General features: G+C 38.5%; 1 protein-coding gene across 6 annotated transcripts in view; it reads left to right on the forward strand.

Annotated features, from left to right (window-relative positions):
• TNRC6C (trinucleotide repeat containing adaptor 6C) overlaps positions 1-15,699 on the forward strand; it is a 111,761-nt gene extending 96,062 nt beyond the window's left edge. For 4 of the 6 annotated variants that reach the window (XM_075044911.1, XM_075044912.1, XM_075044913.1 and 1 more), the window contains 8 exons: positions 931-1,098; positions 2,295-2,486; positions 2,634-2,777; positions 5,644-5,760; positions 8,146-8,340; positions 9,727-9,797; positions 10,532-10,671; positions 13,785-15,699. In XM_075044911.1, the coding sequence (XP_074901012.1) occupies positions 931-1,098; positions 2,295-2,486; positions 2,634-2,777; positions 5,644-5,760; positions 8,146-8,340; positions 9,727-9,797; positions 10,532-10,671; positions 13,785-14,145 (1,388 nt within the window). In that variant the 3' untranslated portion in view covers positions 14,146-15,699. The remainder of the gene's footprint in view (positions 1-930; positions 1,099-2,294; positions 2,487-2,633; positions 2,778-5,643; positions 5,761-8,145; positions 8,341-9,726; positions 9,798-10,531; positions 10,672-13,784) is intronic. The other 2 variants (XM_075044914.1, XM_075044915.1) reach the window with 1 other exon arrangement.
• The last annotated feature ends 892 nt before the right edge of the window (positions 15,700-16,591 follow it).

Below are 16,591 nucleotides of genomic sequence, written 5' to 3' on the forward strand. Positions count from 1 at the left end.
GAGACAGGGTGAACAGAACAACCTTTCAGACCTGTTTTCTGTGATTGTTTGATGTATGCTACAGACTTCATTTATGACATAAAGGAATTAATTTAGTCTCTTTGTGACTCCCTTTATGTTGTGTACAATAGAATTGCCAAGCTTTTTCTGCTATGGAGCAGTTAAGAAGGTAATTCTGACTGCTAATGGTGAGCTGTTACAGTAGGGAGCATCAGAAGGCAAAAGAATTTATGAATTAAAGGCCTAAGTCTAAGAGGTTCTTATCGTATCTCAGCTTCCTGTGATCTGCTAACGTTCAGGATTATAAATCAAAAAGGACCCAGATTCGCATCACAGAAGCATGTCAAAATTATTCCTTAAATGTATTCTGAGTGATTTTGTTCTGCTTATACAAAATATATGCCCAAATAGTACAATACCTGGTATGATGAATAGCAGCTCTTTGTATGACCTTTTAATTAGTTGCTTTGTTTGGGATTTTTTTAGATGTTGTTAGCAAAATAAAATGGCAAGCATCATCGGAGTGTGCTAGTGAGACATTAGGAATATTTTGGTTTAGCAGTGGAATGCTGCAAATTCTTCGCTGGTTTAAACGTAGCATTCCAGTGCATTCTTTCAGAATGCCTTTTCTGAGACAAGTGAAGAGACCGCAAGTAGAAATACTAACAGCTTTAAAATATTATCCCTACATCTTTTTTCTTTTTTTCCTTTTAGCAAAGTTTTAACATTTTCTGAATTCATGGGAGTTCTATTGGTGTTCCCATAAAAGCAAAAGTTCTTGACAGCAGGTTGAAAATGTGCATAGTAAATTATTACACATACGTACAGATGTCTGAAAATCAATGTTTAATAATTTTTTAACTGGATTTTTAAACACATCTTTTAATCCTCCAGTGTATTATGGGTATCTAATGACCTATTTCCCCTTAGCTGGACTGAACCCGAACATGAATGTAAATAACATGGACATTACTGGTGGTTTGTCAGTGAAGGACACTTCTCAGTCCCAGTCTCGCCTTCCTCAGTGGACACACCCCAACTCAATTGATAATCTGTCTAGTGCTGCTTCTTCGCTTGACCAGAACTCCAGCAAGCACGGTATGTCACATTTAATGTCTGTGTCAGTCTGGCTTTTTGAGACTTGAGTCATATTGCAATTGTAATTTTTTTTCTCATGTTACTATTTTCGGTAAGGGCTCATAAATGGTTGGTACAGAGCGCCTTTTGAGACTGATATTTTTAAGATGATTTCTGCAGTCACATTCAACAATGCATTGAAGTTCTTGCAGCTGTCACTTCCTACATGCAATGTAGGAATGGTGGTTTTCTTCATTTGCTGAATTTTGTTGCTCAGAACATGGAGTTCAAGTAAAACAAGCCATTAGTGTTGGCAAAACAAGTCCCACAAGCTTCCCCTTGCTCCAGGTCTGCATACCTTCAATCCAAAAAAAATTTATATTGGCTTTTTCCCACTATTTTTCCAGTATCGTCAACCTTTTACAACCAGTCCTGTACAAAGGCATGATGGATTACATAGTTACCCACCCTGGGAGTTAGGAGCACAAACTTCGTATTTTTCCAGAAGCAATTGCTAATCTGTTTGAACACCTTTATCCCTAACGCCTCCAGTATCCTGAGTCGCTTATTCCTTTATTTCCTGTACCAAGTTTATTCTGTTAGAAAATGGTGCTCTGTTAACTTTATTGTATGCTGGATTTTACAATGAGCAGCATGAATTATTTCTTTTACAATAGTTTTTTATTCTGCAAGTCGCTGTACTGCTTATGCCAAATTGTAGTTTGGTAGTTTGTAAGAACATGAGAATGGCCATTTCAAATCAACTGTTCTGTCAGCAGTGAATACCTAGAGAAGCATGAGAAGAGGGCTTGCATACAGTGATATTCCTTAGTATGCTGTCTCAGCGAATTCCTGTTTACCATCAGTGTAATGATTTGAATTACTTAGTCTCTTTTTGGCAGTAATGTAATGCAAATTTCTTTAACTTGAGTGTCTAGATTGTACCAATGGTGTATCTCACAGCTGTAATTCCTAGTAAGGCTTCAGAGACTGTTAGCCTTGCTTACTGTGTCTATATTTTAATTTTCTTTTTTATCTTTCTAATACAGAAAGAAAACTAAAATATAAACAAAGCAGCAAGCAAGGCTTAACAGCCTCTGAAGCCTTACTAGGAATTACAGCAATAACAATAATAAAAAAATATAGGGACTGATGAAATTCCATACCCAAAATTAGTCCCACTCCTAAACAAAGCCTTTCCATTTCATTCATTACAGGTGCTATACCTGGAGGTTTAAGTATTGGTCCTCCGGGAAAGTCCTCCATTGATGACTCTTATGGCCGGTATGATCTGATTCAAAACAGTGAATCGCCTGCCAGTCCACCCGTAGCTGTTCCTCACAGCTGGTCACGTGCCAAAACCGATAGTGATAAAATTTCCAATGGCTCCAGCATAAACTGGCCACCAGGTAACAAAATACAAAGCATTTGTGTTAAACTGATGTCCTTAAAACGTATCGTTGGTTTTATTTGTTAAATCATCATGCCTTCTGATACACAGGAACTTAGGAGAATTATGACTTTATATACTCTTCTTTTTATTATATTTGAAACAGAGTTTCATCCAGGAGTGCCATGGAAAGGACTGCAGAATATTGATCCTGAAAATGACCCCGACGTTACTCCTGGAAGTGTTCCAACTGGGCCTACCATAAACACCACGATACAGGATGTTAATCGCTATCTTCTCAAGAGTGGAGGTAAACACACAAATTACTTTCACATCTGTGTATGCTTTCTTTTTCTTTCCAAAAAAGTTGACTTCATATATTATGGATGTAGTATATTTTTGCATGTAATCCTAATCTAATAATGCTTCTGCTCTGAACTTTCACTGAAAATCCAGAAATACTTGAGTTAAATATGGGACTAAGAAGTTTCTGGTTTTCCATGGGAATGTAAATATTTTTACATTGGAAAAGGCTGTAAGATGTAATACAAAATTCTGTGGTCACTGAAGTTTTTGTAACCTGTAACACTTTGTTTTGAACAAGATTTTGCTCTCCATACTGACCAACCTCTTACACACACTTTGTGAAATACTCAGAAGACACAATACAAAAGTTCCACAGTCGTTGCCGAGACAGCAGGCTTCTGTCACACTAATTAATTGTAGCTTTGTTAGAAGATCAATCAGCAAAATAAATTGGAGCTCTTTTATCCCGAAAACCATCAAAGAAAAGAAAAAATAGGGAATTGACTAGTAAACTAGTATTTCCCAGTGCCATTTCCATTCCTTTTGTCTTGGCAGTGCTTACTACAGAATTAAAAGGATATTCTCTAAAACAATAAACCATTGGAACTATGCTACTTGTTAACTACATGTACTGAAAGTGGATCAAGGGAGGGGTGGCTTGGTTTAATTGTGATCGGCATACCGAAATAGGCAAGTTACCTGCACTCTATTAGAGCACTCTAATATGCACAGGATTAGTATAACCAGGTTGTAGAGAAGGACCTGTCGGGATTAAAAATGTGGATTTTCTAGTAGTTAATCTGTGATATCTGTGTAGATTGTAAATCAGAACTATCCTTGAAATGGGTTTCCAGCTCTGGGCTTGTTAACTCAGGTGAAGGGATGTGAAATGTGAAGGAAAGGAGGCAGAGGTTTTCATTGCCTTGAATGATTTTAGTTGTCTCTTACCAGAAAGCAATCTTTATTTAAGCTGAAACATGAAGTATTTGTGTGCATGAGTAACATTGTATTAATTTCTAATAATCCAAATGTACTTCAAGGGGCAGGCAACCTGGATGGTTTGAAGGTACAGAAAGAGAAGTATAAAGACATAATTCAGTCACAGTTCAGATATGGTGCATGCAAGAAATACTCCCTTTAGGCCAAAAGCCTAGCCCTACAGAGCTATACCTGTAAGTTAGATGATACCTACCACAGGTCTTCTTCCTTTATAGGAGGAGAGTATACATTAGCTCTGTTGGTGTATAATCTGCCTGTGGAATGAAGAAATAATTACACTGCTTGGAGAGGGTCAGAATAGATGATCTTTGCAGAAGTAAACAGGACTTCAAGAGCCAAAACCTTCTGAAAAGCAGTGACTGTTGGGGTCCATGTATGCTTCCTTTCCACATTAGCTTTTTAGCTTGCTAATATTACAATTTTAATAAAAAACGTAGTTGCTGAATCTGTTTCTTTATGCTCGTATAACCTAGGTGTTTGCTCCTAGGTAAAATTACCTGCTGCTGTCAGTACCCCTCCATATGAGATTGGGGTTTTTGTGACATGCTGCCAAGAAGAGACTATCTTTGAATGCTGCAGCTTCAAGTACACGGACTGTATTAACAGAGTTGATCTCTGTTTAGAGGGCTAGACTGTGGCGTATACTGTCCTTGCACTGTATACGTAGAAGCAGACAAAACCTAACCTTTTGGGTTTATTTCTTATTTTACCCTGTTTGCTCATGAAGCTTTGCAGGGTCAGCTGCTATGAGCTGAAAGTCCTAGCCACGTGGAATCAGGAATGGTTTCAGCTCTGTGGGCATATGGGCCTTTGAATCTGATATAATTCCCTCACTCCTGCCTGGGGAATAGATTATTTCCAGAGAAGGCCTTGATTAGAATTATTTTGCTTGAGACTGATGTCTGTATTGGTGTATCCTGTGGAGGGCAGTGAGTCTGGATAAGGTAAAGTTTGGTTGGTTGCTGTTCCAGTTGAAATTGTGGCCTGGGTTTTTTATTGAGCTGTGAGGGATGAGATTGTCCTTTTACTTCCTCCCTTCTACCTCAGTACAGCACTCTTTTCCAAAGAACTCACTGCTTTTTATTAGTCAGTTAAAGATGTTACAGTATCACAGTCCATCCATGTATGTCAGGAATGATAAGTCACCTAGGATACACACTTAATTTTGTTGGTGACTAGAGAGAATACTTCCAGCCTTTCTGGTTTTTATAATGAAGATATTTTATTTTACGTTCTGTTTCTTTCATTTGCTGCCAGTAAGGAAATTCTATGTATGCTTAGATAGCTCCTCAGATTGTAAATGATTTACCAAGATGGTTTCAGGCTATTTCATTTAATGTTATCAGTTTGAGAAGAGATTGCTAAAATACATCCTTGCTTTACTGAAAGTCTGCAAAAATCTAAAGATGTTTGTGGGCATTAGGATGTAGGGGAAGTGCTTACCTCAAGTAATTAAGGACACATCACCCATGGTAAGAGGTTAGTTTGTCATATACATCTATGCTCATCTACAGTTGGCATTGCTTAAGTCAGCTGGCAGAGCGCCTTTATAAATGAAGCCTGTTCCTTGAGACTAAACAGTTGTAACACTGATTTTCTGAGAGTCACATATCTTAAAGGAAATGCAGAATTTATCTTCTGCATAGGTGTGAGTACATCTGCTACTGTGCCAGCTTTCTCTTCTTTTCTACTAAAGACTTCTGCTTCACTTTATCATGCTTTCTATAACATTTCATTCCTAGAATTCAGAGACCAGGCTGATTAAGGAAAATGCCTTGCATGGTTTGTATTTGCACATAACAGATTTGCTTATGTCACACCAGACATCATTATGGCCATCTTTCTTAGTTGCTTCTCTGCTGGTTCTGCAGGGTCATCCCCAACATCATCTCAGAATGCCACGCTGCCTTCATCGAGTGCCTGGCCGCTTAGTGCCTCCGGCTACAGTAGCTCTTTCAGCAGCATTGCATCCGCACCTAGCATTGCAGGTACGAAAAATGGCCTTTCTACTTTCACATCCTTCTGCATTCTGAGAAAAGGCCCTAGGAAGTGTTTTCCCAGTTATTACAGTAGTGCTACTATAGAGAGAAACTTTTTTTTTTTTGTCCTGTGTTAGCTAGGCAGCTCTCCTGGCAGCTCTTCAGTGGTGAGCGTCGGATGGTATGCCTGGAATTGTGCTAAGGAAAAATGTATTTATTCCACTTGGTGCCATGTGCTGTCACTCTGTATTGGCATCGAGATCTCTTAATGGCTATTTCCATTGCAACTTTGAGGAGGAATATTGTCTAGGACCTCAGTAGAAACACCACTGCTAGACCCTTCCAGTAAGAGCTGATAATTTTTTTTTAACAAATTCACTGTTAAACGTGAACCATCTTCAGCTCAGGCAAAAGTTTAGTAGTACCTCAAGGAGGTACTCTGCACGGCTCTGGAGGGGTTGGGTCTGGGGCTCTTAAATGTCTTCTAATAGTCAGTCCAAAGCCTGATGCTCCCCTATATGGCTGAGCTTGTGGATGGTCTAAATAATTACCCCATTCTTTTTAATGGGCTATAAATTCTGGAGCATCTCTCTCTGCAAATCACGGAAACTTTGGTTGCAAACTGGCTACCTAAATATCCAGTTTGTCCCATTATAAAAATGTGTTGGGGCTGTTGTATGGATTGTATTAGCATTTTCATATCTAATCAATGAAAACCCTCCACTTTGAATAAAGGAGGGTGCAACCTTTAGGTCATACTGCAGAATGCACAACAAAAAGGGCTTGTTTGAAATGCTTTACGCCAATGAAAGGAAAAGAAAGGAATGGCTTGCTTTTCTTTTATCTGCCATGCATTTCTGCTTTATTTGCTTTTTATTTTTTTGCAGTGTCATCTAATCTTTGTGTTAACCCCATGAGAAGTAGTGACATAGCAACATCTAATCTGTGGTAATGTGCATGTATCATGTGCTACATCACAGGTTGAGCTGCTCTGAGTTCTAAAACTCAGACCTTCTCCCTTTCTCTCCACCATTTTACCCTTGTTAATGTCTTCATCATCATTGTCAAATGATTTTTGTTGCTACAGTTTGCAAGAAGATGGGAGAGTGGTTGCCCTTTCACTGAAATTGTTATAATTCATATAAAATCATTGAGTTAAATGATATAGATAAATTGAGGCAATTTGGGAAGTGTGTGTGTATATAACTGAGGCTGTGATTTGGTGACTGGTAAATTTGGCTTTAGGACTAATAAAAAAGCCTCAGTGGCTGCCTGATGCAAAGCATTGATTCAGTATAAGCTTAATCTGCCAGTTCAAATCTGGTTTTGAAAAAATTCACTTTCCATCTTGGACTTTGTCAGGCCAAGTATTTTCTTACTGTCTGCAATCAACATTAAAGCATTAAGGCCGCAAAATCACAGTGCCATTTGCTGTGGCAGAAGACACAGTGACATGACCATTTCAGTCCATTCCAGTCAAGCACATGCTGCTAATGTTAGCAATTGTGGGACTGTGCTATGACAAGGAAATTGGACTCTAATTTTGCAACATATTGTTGGTACAAGGGAAAAAAGGCACAGATGTGTAAGTCTAAAAGTGAATACAGGGTTTTGTTTTGGCATCCATAATTTGAATCAATTTTGTTTGCCACTCTGAATGCTAAACTGTATTTGTTGTTCCTATTTTTTGTATTATTTTACAAAACCCTGATTTGGCAGGAACAGTAGTAAGGTAGTTTAAAAACTGATTAGGGAAATAACAAAATGAACAGTAAAAAGTTAAAAAGAGTGACAGGTTGTGATACGGTCTAATCTTCTGAAGACTTCATTTTTCTCAAATACACTTGGGAAAAAGAATATCTATTACTTTGAATATTCAGAAATACAGGTTTTGTTGGTCTTTGATCTTTGGAATTTTAATAATATATCAGAAGAACATAAGGATATACTGGTTACTTTATATTAGATAAAATGAGTTGTATAAGAAAAAGTGGTTAAGTTCTATTAAACCTTTGAGAGAGACAATCTTGAAGTGTTTCATTATATTTTTGATTGAATTGGATTTCAAATACTTAAGTCCATTTTCTGGTCTTTTTTTCACGTATTGTCTTTTACAAGAAAGTGAAATAGTAGGAGATTTTAAAAGGGAACTGTATATGTAGCAGGTGGTGGGACATTCATTAAATACAAAATTCTTTGAAAATGTAAATACTAGTGTAAGTGCATTCAAAGGATATAAGATTTACATCACTGGATGGTACAGAATGCTATTCTTTTCTCTCCTGAAAAGCTGGAAGAATATAGTCAGTGCAGAAGCTTGATGATTACCCATCCTACTTGGTTTAACAGGTGTTGCTAACTAAAAATACACAAATGTGGTTTTTTCTACTGCAGGTAAATTGTCAGACATCAAGTCTACGTGGTCCTCTGGCCCAATCTCTCACACACAAGCCTCTCTATCCCATGAACTATGGAAGGTACCCAGAAACACTACTGCTCCTACGAGACCACCTCCAGGCTTAACAAACACCAAGCCATCATCTACATGGGGTGCCAGTCCCCTGGGTTGGACCAGCTCTTACTCCTCTGGTACTCTTGACTTCTGTGTTTTATAACACCACAGTGCCTTCTTTTTATTGTTTGCTTTTATTCTGTGTTACAGTAGTGAGGCACCCCATAGCTGTGTATTAGGCTCCAGAAACTTGAGGTTTAATACAAGTAGAATGTTTCTGGTTTGGGGATGAAGCTCATGTCTGTTTATTTTGGTTAGGATAAGTTGTAAATGAAGCTGTCATCTTTCAGGTCGTCATATTAGTAATTTTACATAGGAATTGCTGAATTACTTAACTCCAACTAGGATTTTTTTCCATTTCCTTGATTTTTAAAAATATCTTTTAAACATGTTTCTTGTTTTGTGGTATGATCTATGACTGCCTACGAGGCTTCAAAACGAATGAATCAGCCCATGGAATTTAATATGGAACACATTTTTGGAGCATGGATGTGAAGCATTTAGGACCTGATGGCATTGCAGGGCCCTCAGGGAATGTCTTAATTTTTTCATGCAGGCTCTTTTTTTAGATGTCGTTGTGCTAAATACAAATATGAGAAACCATGGATCTGGCTATATAAATATAAAAATATATATATATATATATATATAATCATGTTTGTTTGTGAAGTATTGTCAGCTTCAAAAGTATTACACCTATTTTATATAAAGGTGACTAATTAATCTGCTTACACTAAGTTGGGAGTTAAATGTTCTTCCCTCTTCTTGCCATTTATTTTGTATCTGTTTTCTTCACCAAAACCCCACCTGGTGGGCAGATATTGCTGATGCCAGGATTCTCTCTGGAGCCTGAGTGTGGTCACGCATGTGACTACAGAAGTACTGCAGTTTCTCAAATGCCACTCATAAATACCAAGCTTGTACAGTTTCTCATTGTAAAACACCAGGCTGAAGTTGGAAAAGCAGGTTTTGTTGGTTATGTCCTTGTATCTTTAATCAGAACATTGTCGGTGCAGAAATATCTGTTTTGAATAAGTCATATACATTAATCTATCATTGGCAAGATAGCAGAATGCTGCAGTGCTATAAAAATCTTCAACAGCAAGCAGCAATCTGAGCTTGGACGTCTGAATTGCTTTTAAAATGTGTCCTCCAGATTAATTCTAATGTAACCTGAAGATACAGTTTGTTGCAGTGTCATATCTGCATCCACTAGTTTTCTAACAGTTATTGTGGGAATGTGAAAAATGCCACAGATCTTTTAAATGTAACAAAAACAGGTTTTCATTCAGCAACCTTCATTCCAAAGACAACAATAAATCAAGATATGCGGAAACTGCTGTAGGATTTGTTTTCAGTAGCAGTAACGCTTGCTAGTATGTTGTGATTCCAGATAAGTTTTCTTCTTGTAATATGCTCTCCACACCATGATAAAATGTTTTGTTGTGGAATTTGTATTGTAGGTTCTGCATGGAGTACTGACAGCTCAGGGAGAACAAGCAGCTGGCTGGTTCTTCGAAACCTCACACCCCAGGTAAATAGAATTGTACATAACTAGTTATGAAAAGAGACTTCTCACATTTAAGAGATAAGAACAGCATTTATCAACCTTGGTCATTTGGTTCATCTGAAGGAAAAATAATTATTCTGCATTTATTACAAGTGTCTGTTTTCTACAGGGAATTTGTTAAGTTTTCAAAGTGCTGTCAAATCAAGTATGAACTTTTAAGGCTGTAATTAGTCATTCAGTGTTCACCATTTATGTATGTGTAAGTTTGGAGGTGAATGATGTTTTAAAGCAGATACAGAGATGTAAAATCTGCTTTTCCTATGGGTTTGGTTTTGGGTTTTCTCCTAAGTCTGTTAAATCCTCTAGTTCTCCACGTAGTGTCATTCACAAGGAAGAATATAAGCCACAAAGCCTTGAATGTAGACATCCAGATTAATCTTGGGGAAAATTTAGTTATATTTATGAACAATGTGGTTTTCCTTTGACTTATTTCTGGACTTCTGTGGACTTCTTATGATATATATAATTTGTATTACCTGAATTGGGAAATTTTGTGCACTGGACTGTAGGGAAATCTTAAAAAGACAGGATGTCTCACTCAATGAAGACAGTGATAAGTCTATAATTAAATTCTTATGGAAGAAAAACTCCCCCCCCCCCCCTTTACTCTTTAGCTTTTAAACTTGTTTAGTTAACAAGCATTTAAAGTATAATCACAAAAATACAGATAACCTTTTCCCCCCTTTCCCTCTTAACAGATTGATGGTTCCACACTGCGGACACTGTGTTTGCAACATGGCCCTCTAATAACATTCCACTTGAACCTGACGCAAGGGAATGCTGTGGTCCGATACAGTTCCAAGGAAGAAGCAGCCAAGGCCCAAAAGTCTCTGCATATGTACGTTTCTGCTCTCTCTTTCCTTTGTTATGAAGCCAGTTTTATCTCAGAAACCATTTTCTTAGACATTTATTTGCTAGGACTTGGAACTGACCACTAGTTAGTTTAATCTGATTTTGAAAATTACCTAATGAGAGAGGGAAAAAATAATTGGGGGCTAGATGCTCATATACTACCAAATAAGAGGTCTTTACAAAACTTGGTAATAGATATTCACTGTTAATAATGTGCTCAGTAAAGATTTGTCACCTATAAGGATGCAAAGAATTCGTAAGATGTGATAAGAATTCCAAAGGAAGCGCAGAGAGAGCATGAGACGAGGTTTTAGCTTTAGAAAGCAACAGAAAGGACAAAACAATGATAAATAAAGAATGTGTTCATGGTGGTCTTCTTTCGTAAAGGAGTTATGAAAGAAATTGAAGGAAATGTACGACAACAAAATGTGCTTTTTAGGTGTTTTAAAATCCATGGGACTAATTGGCATACTACGCAAGAGCTGGAGAATTTGAGTGATAAAATCAGTGACATCAGGGAGGATTAAGAATATAGAGACTGATGTTTCAAAAGAATACTTAGGTGCTTAGAGTTGGAAAGCAGTTTTCTTTATCAACAGGTTATAGCATGAGTATAATGAAAAATACTGATCATAGCAGAAACATTGTTTGGAACTAGCTGTACTACTGGCCTGATTACCTTCCCTATACTTAGAAATTTAGGAGCAATGGTTACTCCATATGTAAAGTTGCAACTACTTTCCCATGAACCTGATTAACAGGAATTATAGTAATAATTACATTAATGACCATGTTGCTTTTTTAACTGTTGACCACTCCTTAATTAAATATTACGAAGCAGCATTCAGAACAATTGGGGATGAAAAATTGACCCATCTTAGTTATACCGGTTTAGATGTGGGCATCAAGTAAAAGAAATAATGCCAAAGGCAAAATTAATATGTGAGTTTAAAGATAAGCACTTGTTTTAAATATCATAGAATCATAGAATGGTTTGGGTTGGAGGGGACCTTAAAGATCATCTAGTTCCAACCCCCCTGCCATGGGCAGGGACACCTTCCACTAGAGCATCCAACCTGGCCTTGAACACTTCCAGGGATGGGGCAGACACAACTTCTCTGGGCAACCTGTTCCAGTGCCTCACCACCCTCACAGTGAAGAACTTCTTCCTTACATCTAATCTAAATCTACCCTCTTTCAGTTTAAAGCCATTACCCCTTGTCTTATCACTACATGCCCTTGTAAAAAGTCCCTCTCCAGCCTTCTTGTAGGCCCCCTTCAGGTACTGGAAGGCTGCTGTAAGGTCTCCCTGGAGCCTTCTCTTCTCCAGGCTGAACCCAACTCTCTCAGCCTGTCTTCGTAGGAGAGGTCCTCTAGCCCTCTGGTCATCATCGTGTCCCTCCTCTGGACTTGCTCCAACAGGTCCATGTCCTTATGTTGGGGGCCCCAGAGCTGAAGGCAGTACTGCAGGTGGGGTCTCAAGAGAGCAGAGTAGAGGGGGAGAATCACCTCCCTCGACCTGCTGGTCACGCTTCTTTTGATGCAGCCCACAATACAGTTGGCTTTCTGGGCTGCAAATGCACGTTGCCGGGTCATGTTGAGCTTCTCGTCAACCAACACCCCCAAGTCCTTCCCCTCAGGCCGGCTCTCAATCCAGTCTCCGCCCAGCCTGTATTTGTGCTTGGGATTGCCCTGACCCATGTGCAGGACCTTGCACTTGGCCTTGTTAAACTTCATGAGGTTCACACAGGCCCATCTCTCAAGCCTCCCAAGGTCCCTCTAGATGGCATCCCTTCCCTCCAGCATGTTGGCCGCACCACACAGCTTGGTTGTGTCGGCAAACTTGCTGAGGGTGCGCTCAATCCCACTGTCCATGGCGCCGACAAAGATGTTAAACAGCGCCGGTCCCAAGACCAACCCCTGAGGAACACCACTCGTCACTGCTCTCCCCTTGGACATCGAGCCATTGACTGCAACTCTTTGAGTGCCACCATCCAGCCAATTCTTGATCCACCAAGTGGTCCATCTGTCAGATGGACGTCAGAGTACAGATGTTGAATATGTGTTCCCAACACAGCCAGTGGGTTTCAAGTATATCTTTAAATAAAAGCAGGAATAAGCACTAGACACGGAAGACTTGAACTGTACATTGATGAGTTAATTTCAAACATTGTGATGGGATAAGACCTTTAAAGGTACAAAAGCATACTTGTTCATTACATGTGAAAAAAGAAGGATTCTCTAATCTTTCTGAGTCTTCAAGTCTTCTGAGAATATTAAAAAAAGGAGGAGCAATTACACACCTTGTGGTCTGGAGCTTGCTTTGCTACATTATATGATGCATTGTTGGATCTGTATTTTCTATCTTTATCTTTTTAGTAAAGCAAAATGCTGTAATTACTACAGGTCCCAGTGCTCAGAACTAATAAAAGCTACAACATTTATGCAAAAAGAAAAGTAGGGAAAGGAGGCAGTGTTATCAGGTGCTTGAGCATGGCCTCAGAAACAGCATTTCAGCCTTTGCTGTAACTAAAAAGTTACCATCGAGTGTGATGGCTGTAGACATCCTGAGGTGGAAGGTGTCTGAGTGTTATTCTGCTCCTATATCTGGCAGATTTAAAAAAGAAAAAAAGAGAGAGACTTCTTTTCCTGGTTAGTCGATTTTAAAATACGCAGCAAATGATTGAATCTGCTGCAGGATATATTCTTTGATGAGAAATTAATGTGAAGAGAATAGTTTTTGAAAATTTTTTATAATAAATTTGTCATTATTGGCATCATTTGTTGCTGATAATGCTGGTATGCTTGTATCTTTATGCCTAGAGTACAGCCTCCTGTGATGCATGTTAGTTAAATGAGGTGGTGTCCCCACGTACGGCTTTGTGTGTTTGCCTATGGATGTAGAAAGGTAGATAGAAAATAGGACAGAGAAGTCTTTGTTTAAGAGCCTGGGATTGCTAAAAGCGAGCAGATGTGGCATAACTCTTCACCTTGACTTCAGCTTGGGGGAACATGGATTGATATCCATCTCGGATACTTCCAGAGGTACCCTTTGCACTCCTTGTTTCATGTTGCTGCACCTTTTGTTTTCGTCCTCAGGTGTGTCCTGGGAAACACTACCATCCTGGCCGAGTTTGCTGGTGAAGAAGAAGTCAACCGTTTCTTAGCACAAGGCCAGCCACTGCCGCCCACCTCCAGCTGGCAGTCCAACACTGGAACCAACCAGACTCGCCTGGGCTCCTCCAGCAGCTCTCACGGCTTGGTGCGCAACGACGCCGGCCACTGGAACGCTCCCTGCCTGGGGGGCAAGGGGAGCAGCGACCTGCTGTGGGGTGGGGTGCCTCAGTACTCCAGCAGCCTTTGGGGACCCCCGAGCACCGACGACGGCAGAGTGATCGGAAGCCCGACACCTTTGAATACTCTTCTTCCGGGTGATCTTCTCAGTGGGGAGTCCATCTAGGAAACAAGAGAAACAAAATGGAAATAACAATCATCAGCACTAAAGGAAAAATAAAAATTGTAACCCTTTCCAGTCCCGGGCTTGATGAAGAATCCAGCTTTAACAGATCAGACTGGCAGCCCTTTTTAGTACCTCTGTCCAATATCGAATATGAAACTGCAGAAGTCCTTGTGAACTGTTCGTGAAACAGTATGGGCTACTTTTGGTCAGTGTCACATGCTAATGACAGGTTTTATTTTTTTTCATGGCTTTTTGTTTTATGTTGTCTTTTTATGTTTGTATGGTGATTTTCAAAACAAAGTATAAAAGCTGCTTAGAATAGGTCTATCATGAAGGGCACTTTTCAGAATTTGGGCTGGAAAGGGTTATTTTATCAACTGGGGTGGGGAAGGGGGAAATGAAAGCCTATTTAAAATGAGCCTGTGACTATTATGCACATTACCAGAGGCGGACCCAATAATCAGAAAAGGGTGAAGTGTGATATTTACCATTGGTACAGAAAAGTAATGAATCTGAATGGTAACTATTGACTGTACAGGTTGAGCGGGGGGGAGGGAGGGCAGGGTTGGGGTATCTCTGTGTCCACTACTCCCATGGATCTGCCTATGCACATTACCCTTGTTTCATTACTTTTTCATGTCATTTTTTTAATCCCAAAAATATAAAAAGTAAAAAACAAAAAAATAAAAAAAAATAAACAAAAAACCAACAAAAAAAAAAAACCAACAAAAAAAACCCCAACATATCAACATGCAAATACTTGAATCCAGCAGGCCAATAACAAAATGTGAACACTTTCTAAGTCTAATTATTACACTTCCAGGTCAGCATCAGTACACAAAAAACAGGCTCTAAGAATTTTTTTTTAAAGTTCAGACTATATGTTTTTGTTGGAACAGATGTATGTGTGTGAGTGTGCTTGTGTGTATGTATGTGTGCGTGTATGTGTGTGCCCACGTGTGGTTTAACTAAAAGTGTGAATTTTTTCCTTTTATTCAGTATATGCTTTTTATTTGCTCATTGGTCAAATGTTTAATTGTTATTAGCTTCTAACTTTGCACTGAGTGTCCGCAGCCCTTCTTGTAGCTAATCCTATAATGTTAAAAAGAAAAAAAAAAAAAAAAAAAGAAAAAAAAGAAAGAAACTGATAGAAGGGGCCGGCGACAATTCACGTGTAAATGTTTACTCAAGGACTCTTACGCATTTTAAAAATTACAGTGTGTATCTCTGGAGAATAATATGTATATCTACCTTTAGCGGCTTTTTATTGTGGACTAATGCAAGAAAATTATTACCGGAGTATTGCACCATTTTTCCATTCGGAATATAAAGTTTAAAAAAAATACTCTTGTTGAACTGTGGCCATAGATAATTGTAAAGAGTTGATAGTTCCCTTGCAAGCAGGAACAGAAACAAGCACTTGGACATAGGTTTTGACTGCTTTTGGAGGAGCCAGGAGTTTTGGCTCCCACCTGTTTACAGACCTTTTTTTCTCCTTCAAACTTTAAAATAAAAAAGGAATTAAAAAAAAAAAAAAAAGAAAAAAAAAAAAGAGACTTCCATCGTAAAGAAAACTATTTTCAGAATGAAGATATGCTACTTCAGAGCTCTGGGATTGAACAGTGTTGTTGTATTATTCTTTTCTTTGGCCATTGCTGTGTACTATTTTTGTTGTTGTTTTTCTCCTCTTCGTCAAAGTGGCGAAAACTTTGTGATCACTATCTTGCACATGGTGGAAGATGTCTCAGGAAAGCCGGGTTTCCCGAGGAGCAACTCCACACCATTTCATGTATTTTTAAAACCCAACTCCTAGCACTGAAGATATTATTAAAAAACAAAATAAAATAAAAAAAAGACAGTAAGAAAGAAGAAAATACCTAATCTAATGTGTAGCAGTTACATATTTACCAAATAATGGACTCAAAAGAAATAGATGTTTGAAGAGTGCTTTATATATTAAAAAATCGCTTTATGTTTAAAAAAAGATCAATGTTTTTGATTGTTTTGAAAGGAAGAAAGACAATGGATTAACATACACTTCAAGTATGTTTTAAAAATTATATGAACATTGTGCTCCCTGCCTGCTTGGATCAGGAAACTTGTGCATTACACTTTTTTTTTTTTTTGAAGATTAGCTTTTTAATGGTTTTATCAGATTTAAAGGGTCCTGCAAGATTGCAAATTAACAAAAGCTGGTTTTATAGAGGATCATGAACTATGCACAAACTGGGTTCAAGACTTGTTTTTTTTTCTCAAGTTTTAGTAGTGTATTTAGCTGAATAACCTTTCCTCAGAGTAATTGCATCTCATTGCCATTACACGCCTCCTACGTATATATTTTATATATATATACACACACAGAGTTATATAAAATATGTATGTGTGTATGTGCGTGTTTACATACAATTTTCCATGCTGAAGTTTAGCATTGAGTTGTAGAAAAACT

The sequence above is a fragment of the Buteo buteo genome, chromosome 13 (assembly GCF_964188355.1).
Source record: "Buteo buteo chromosome 13, bButBut1.hap1.1, whole genome shotgun sequence".
In the NCBI taxonomy this organism is placed as follows: domain Eukaryota; kingdom Metazoa; phylum Chordata; class Aves; order Accipitriformes; family Accipitridae; genus Buteo; species Buteo buteo.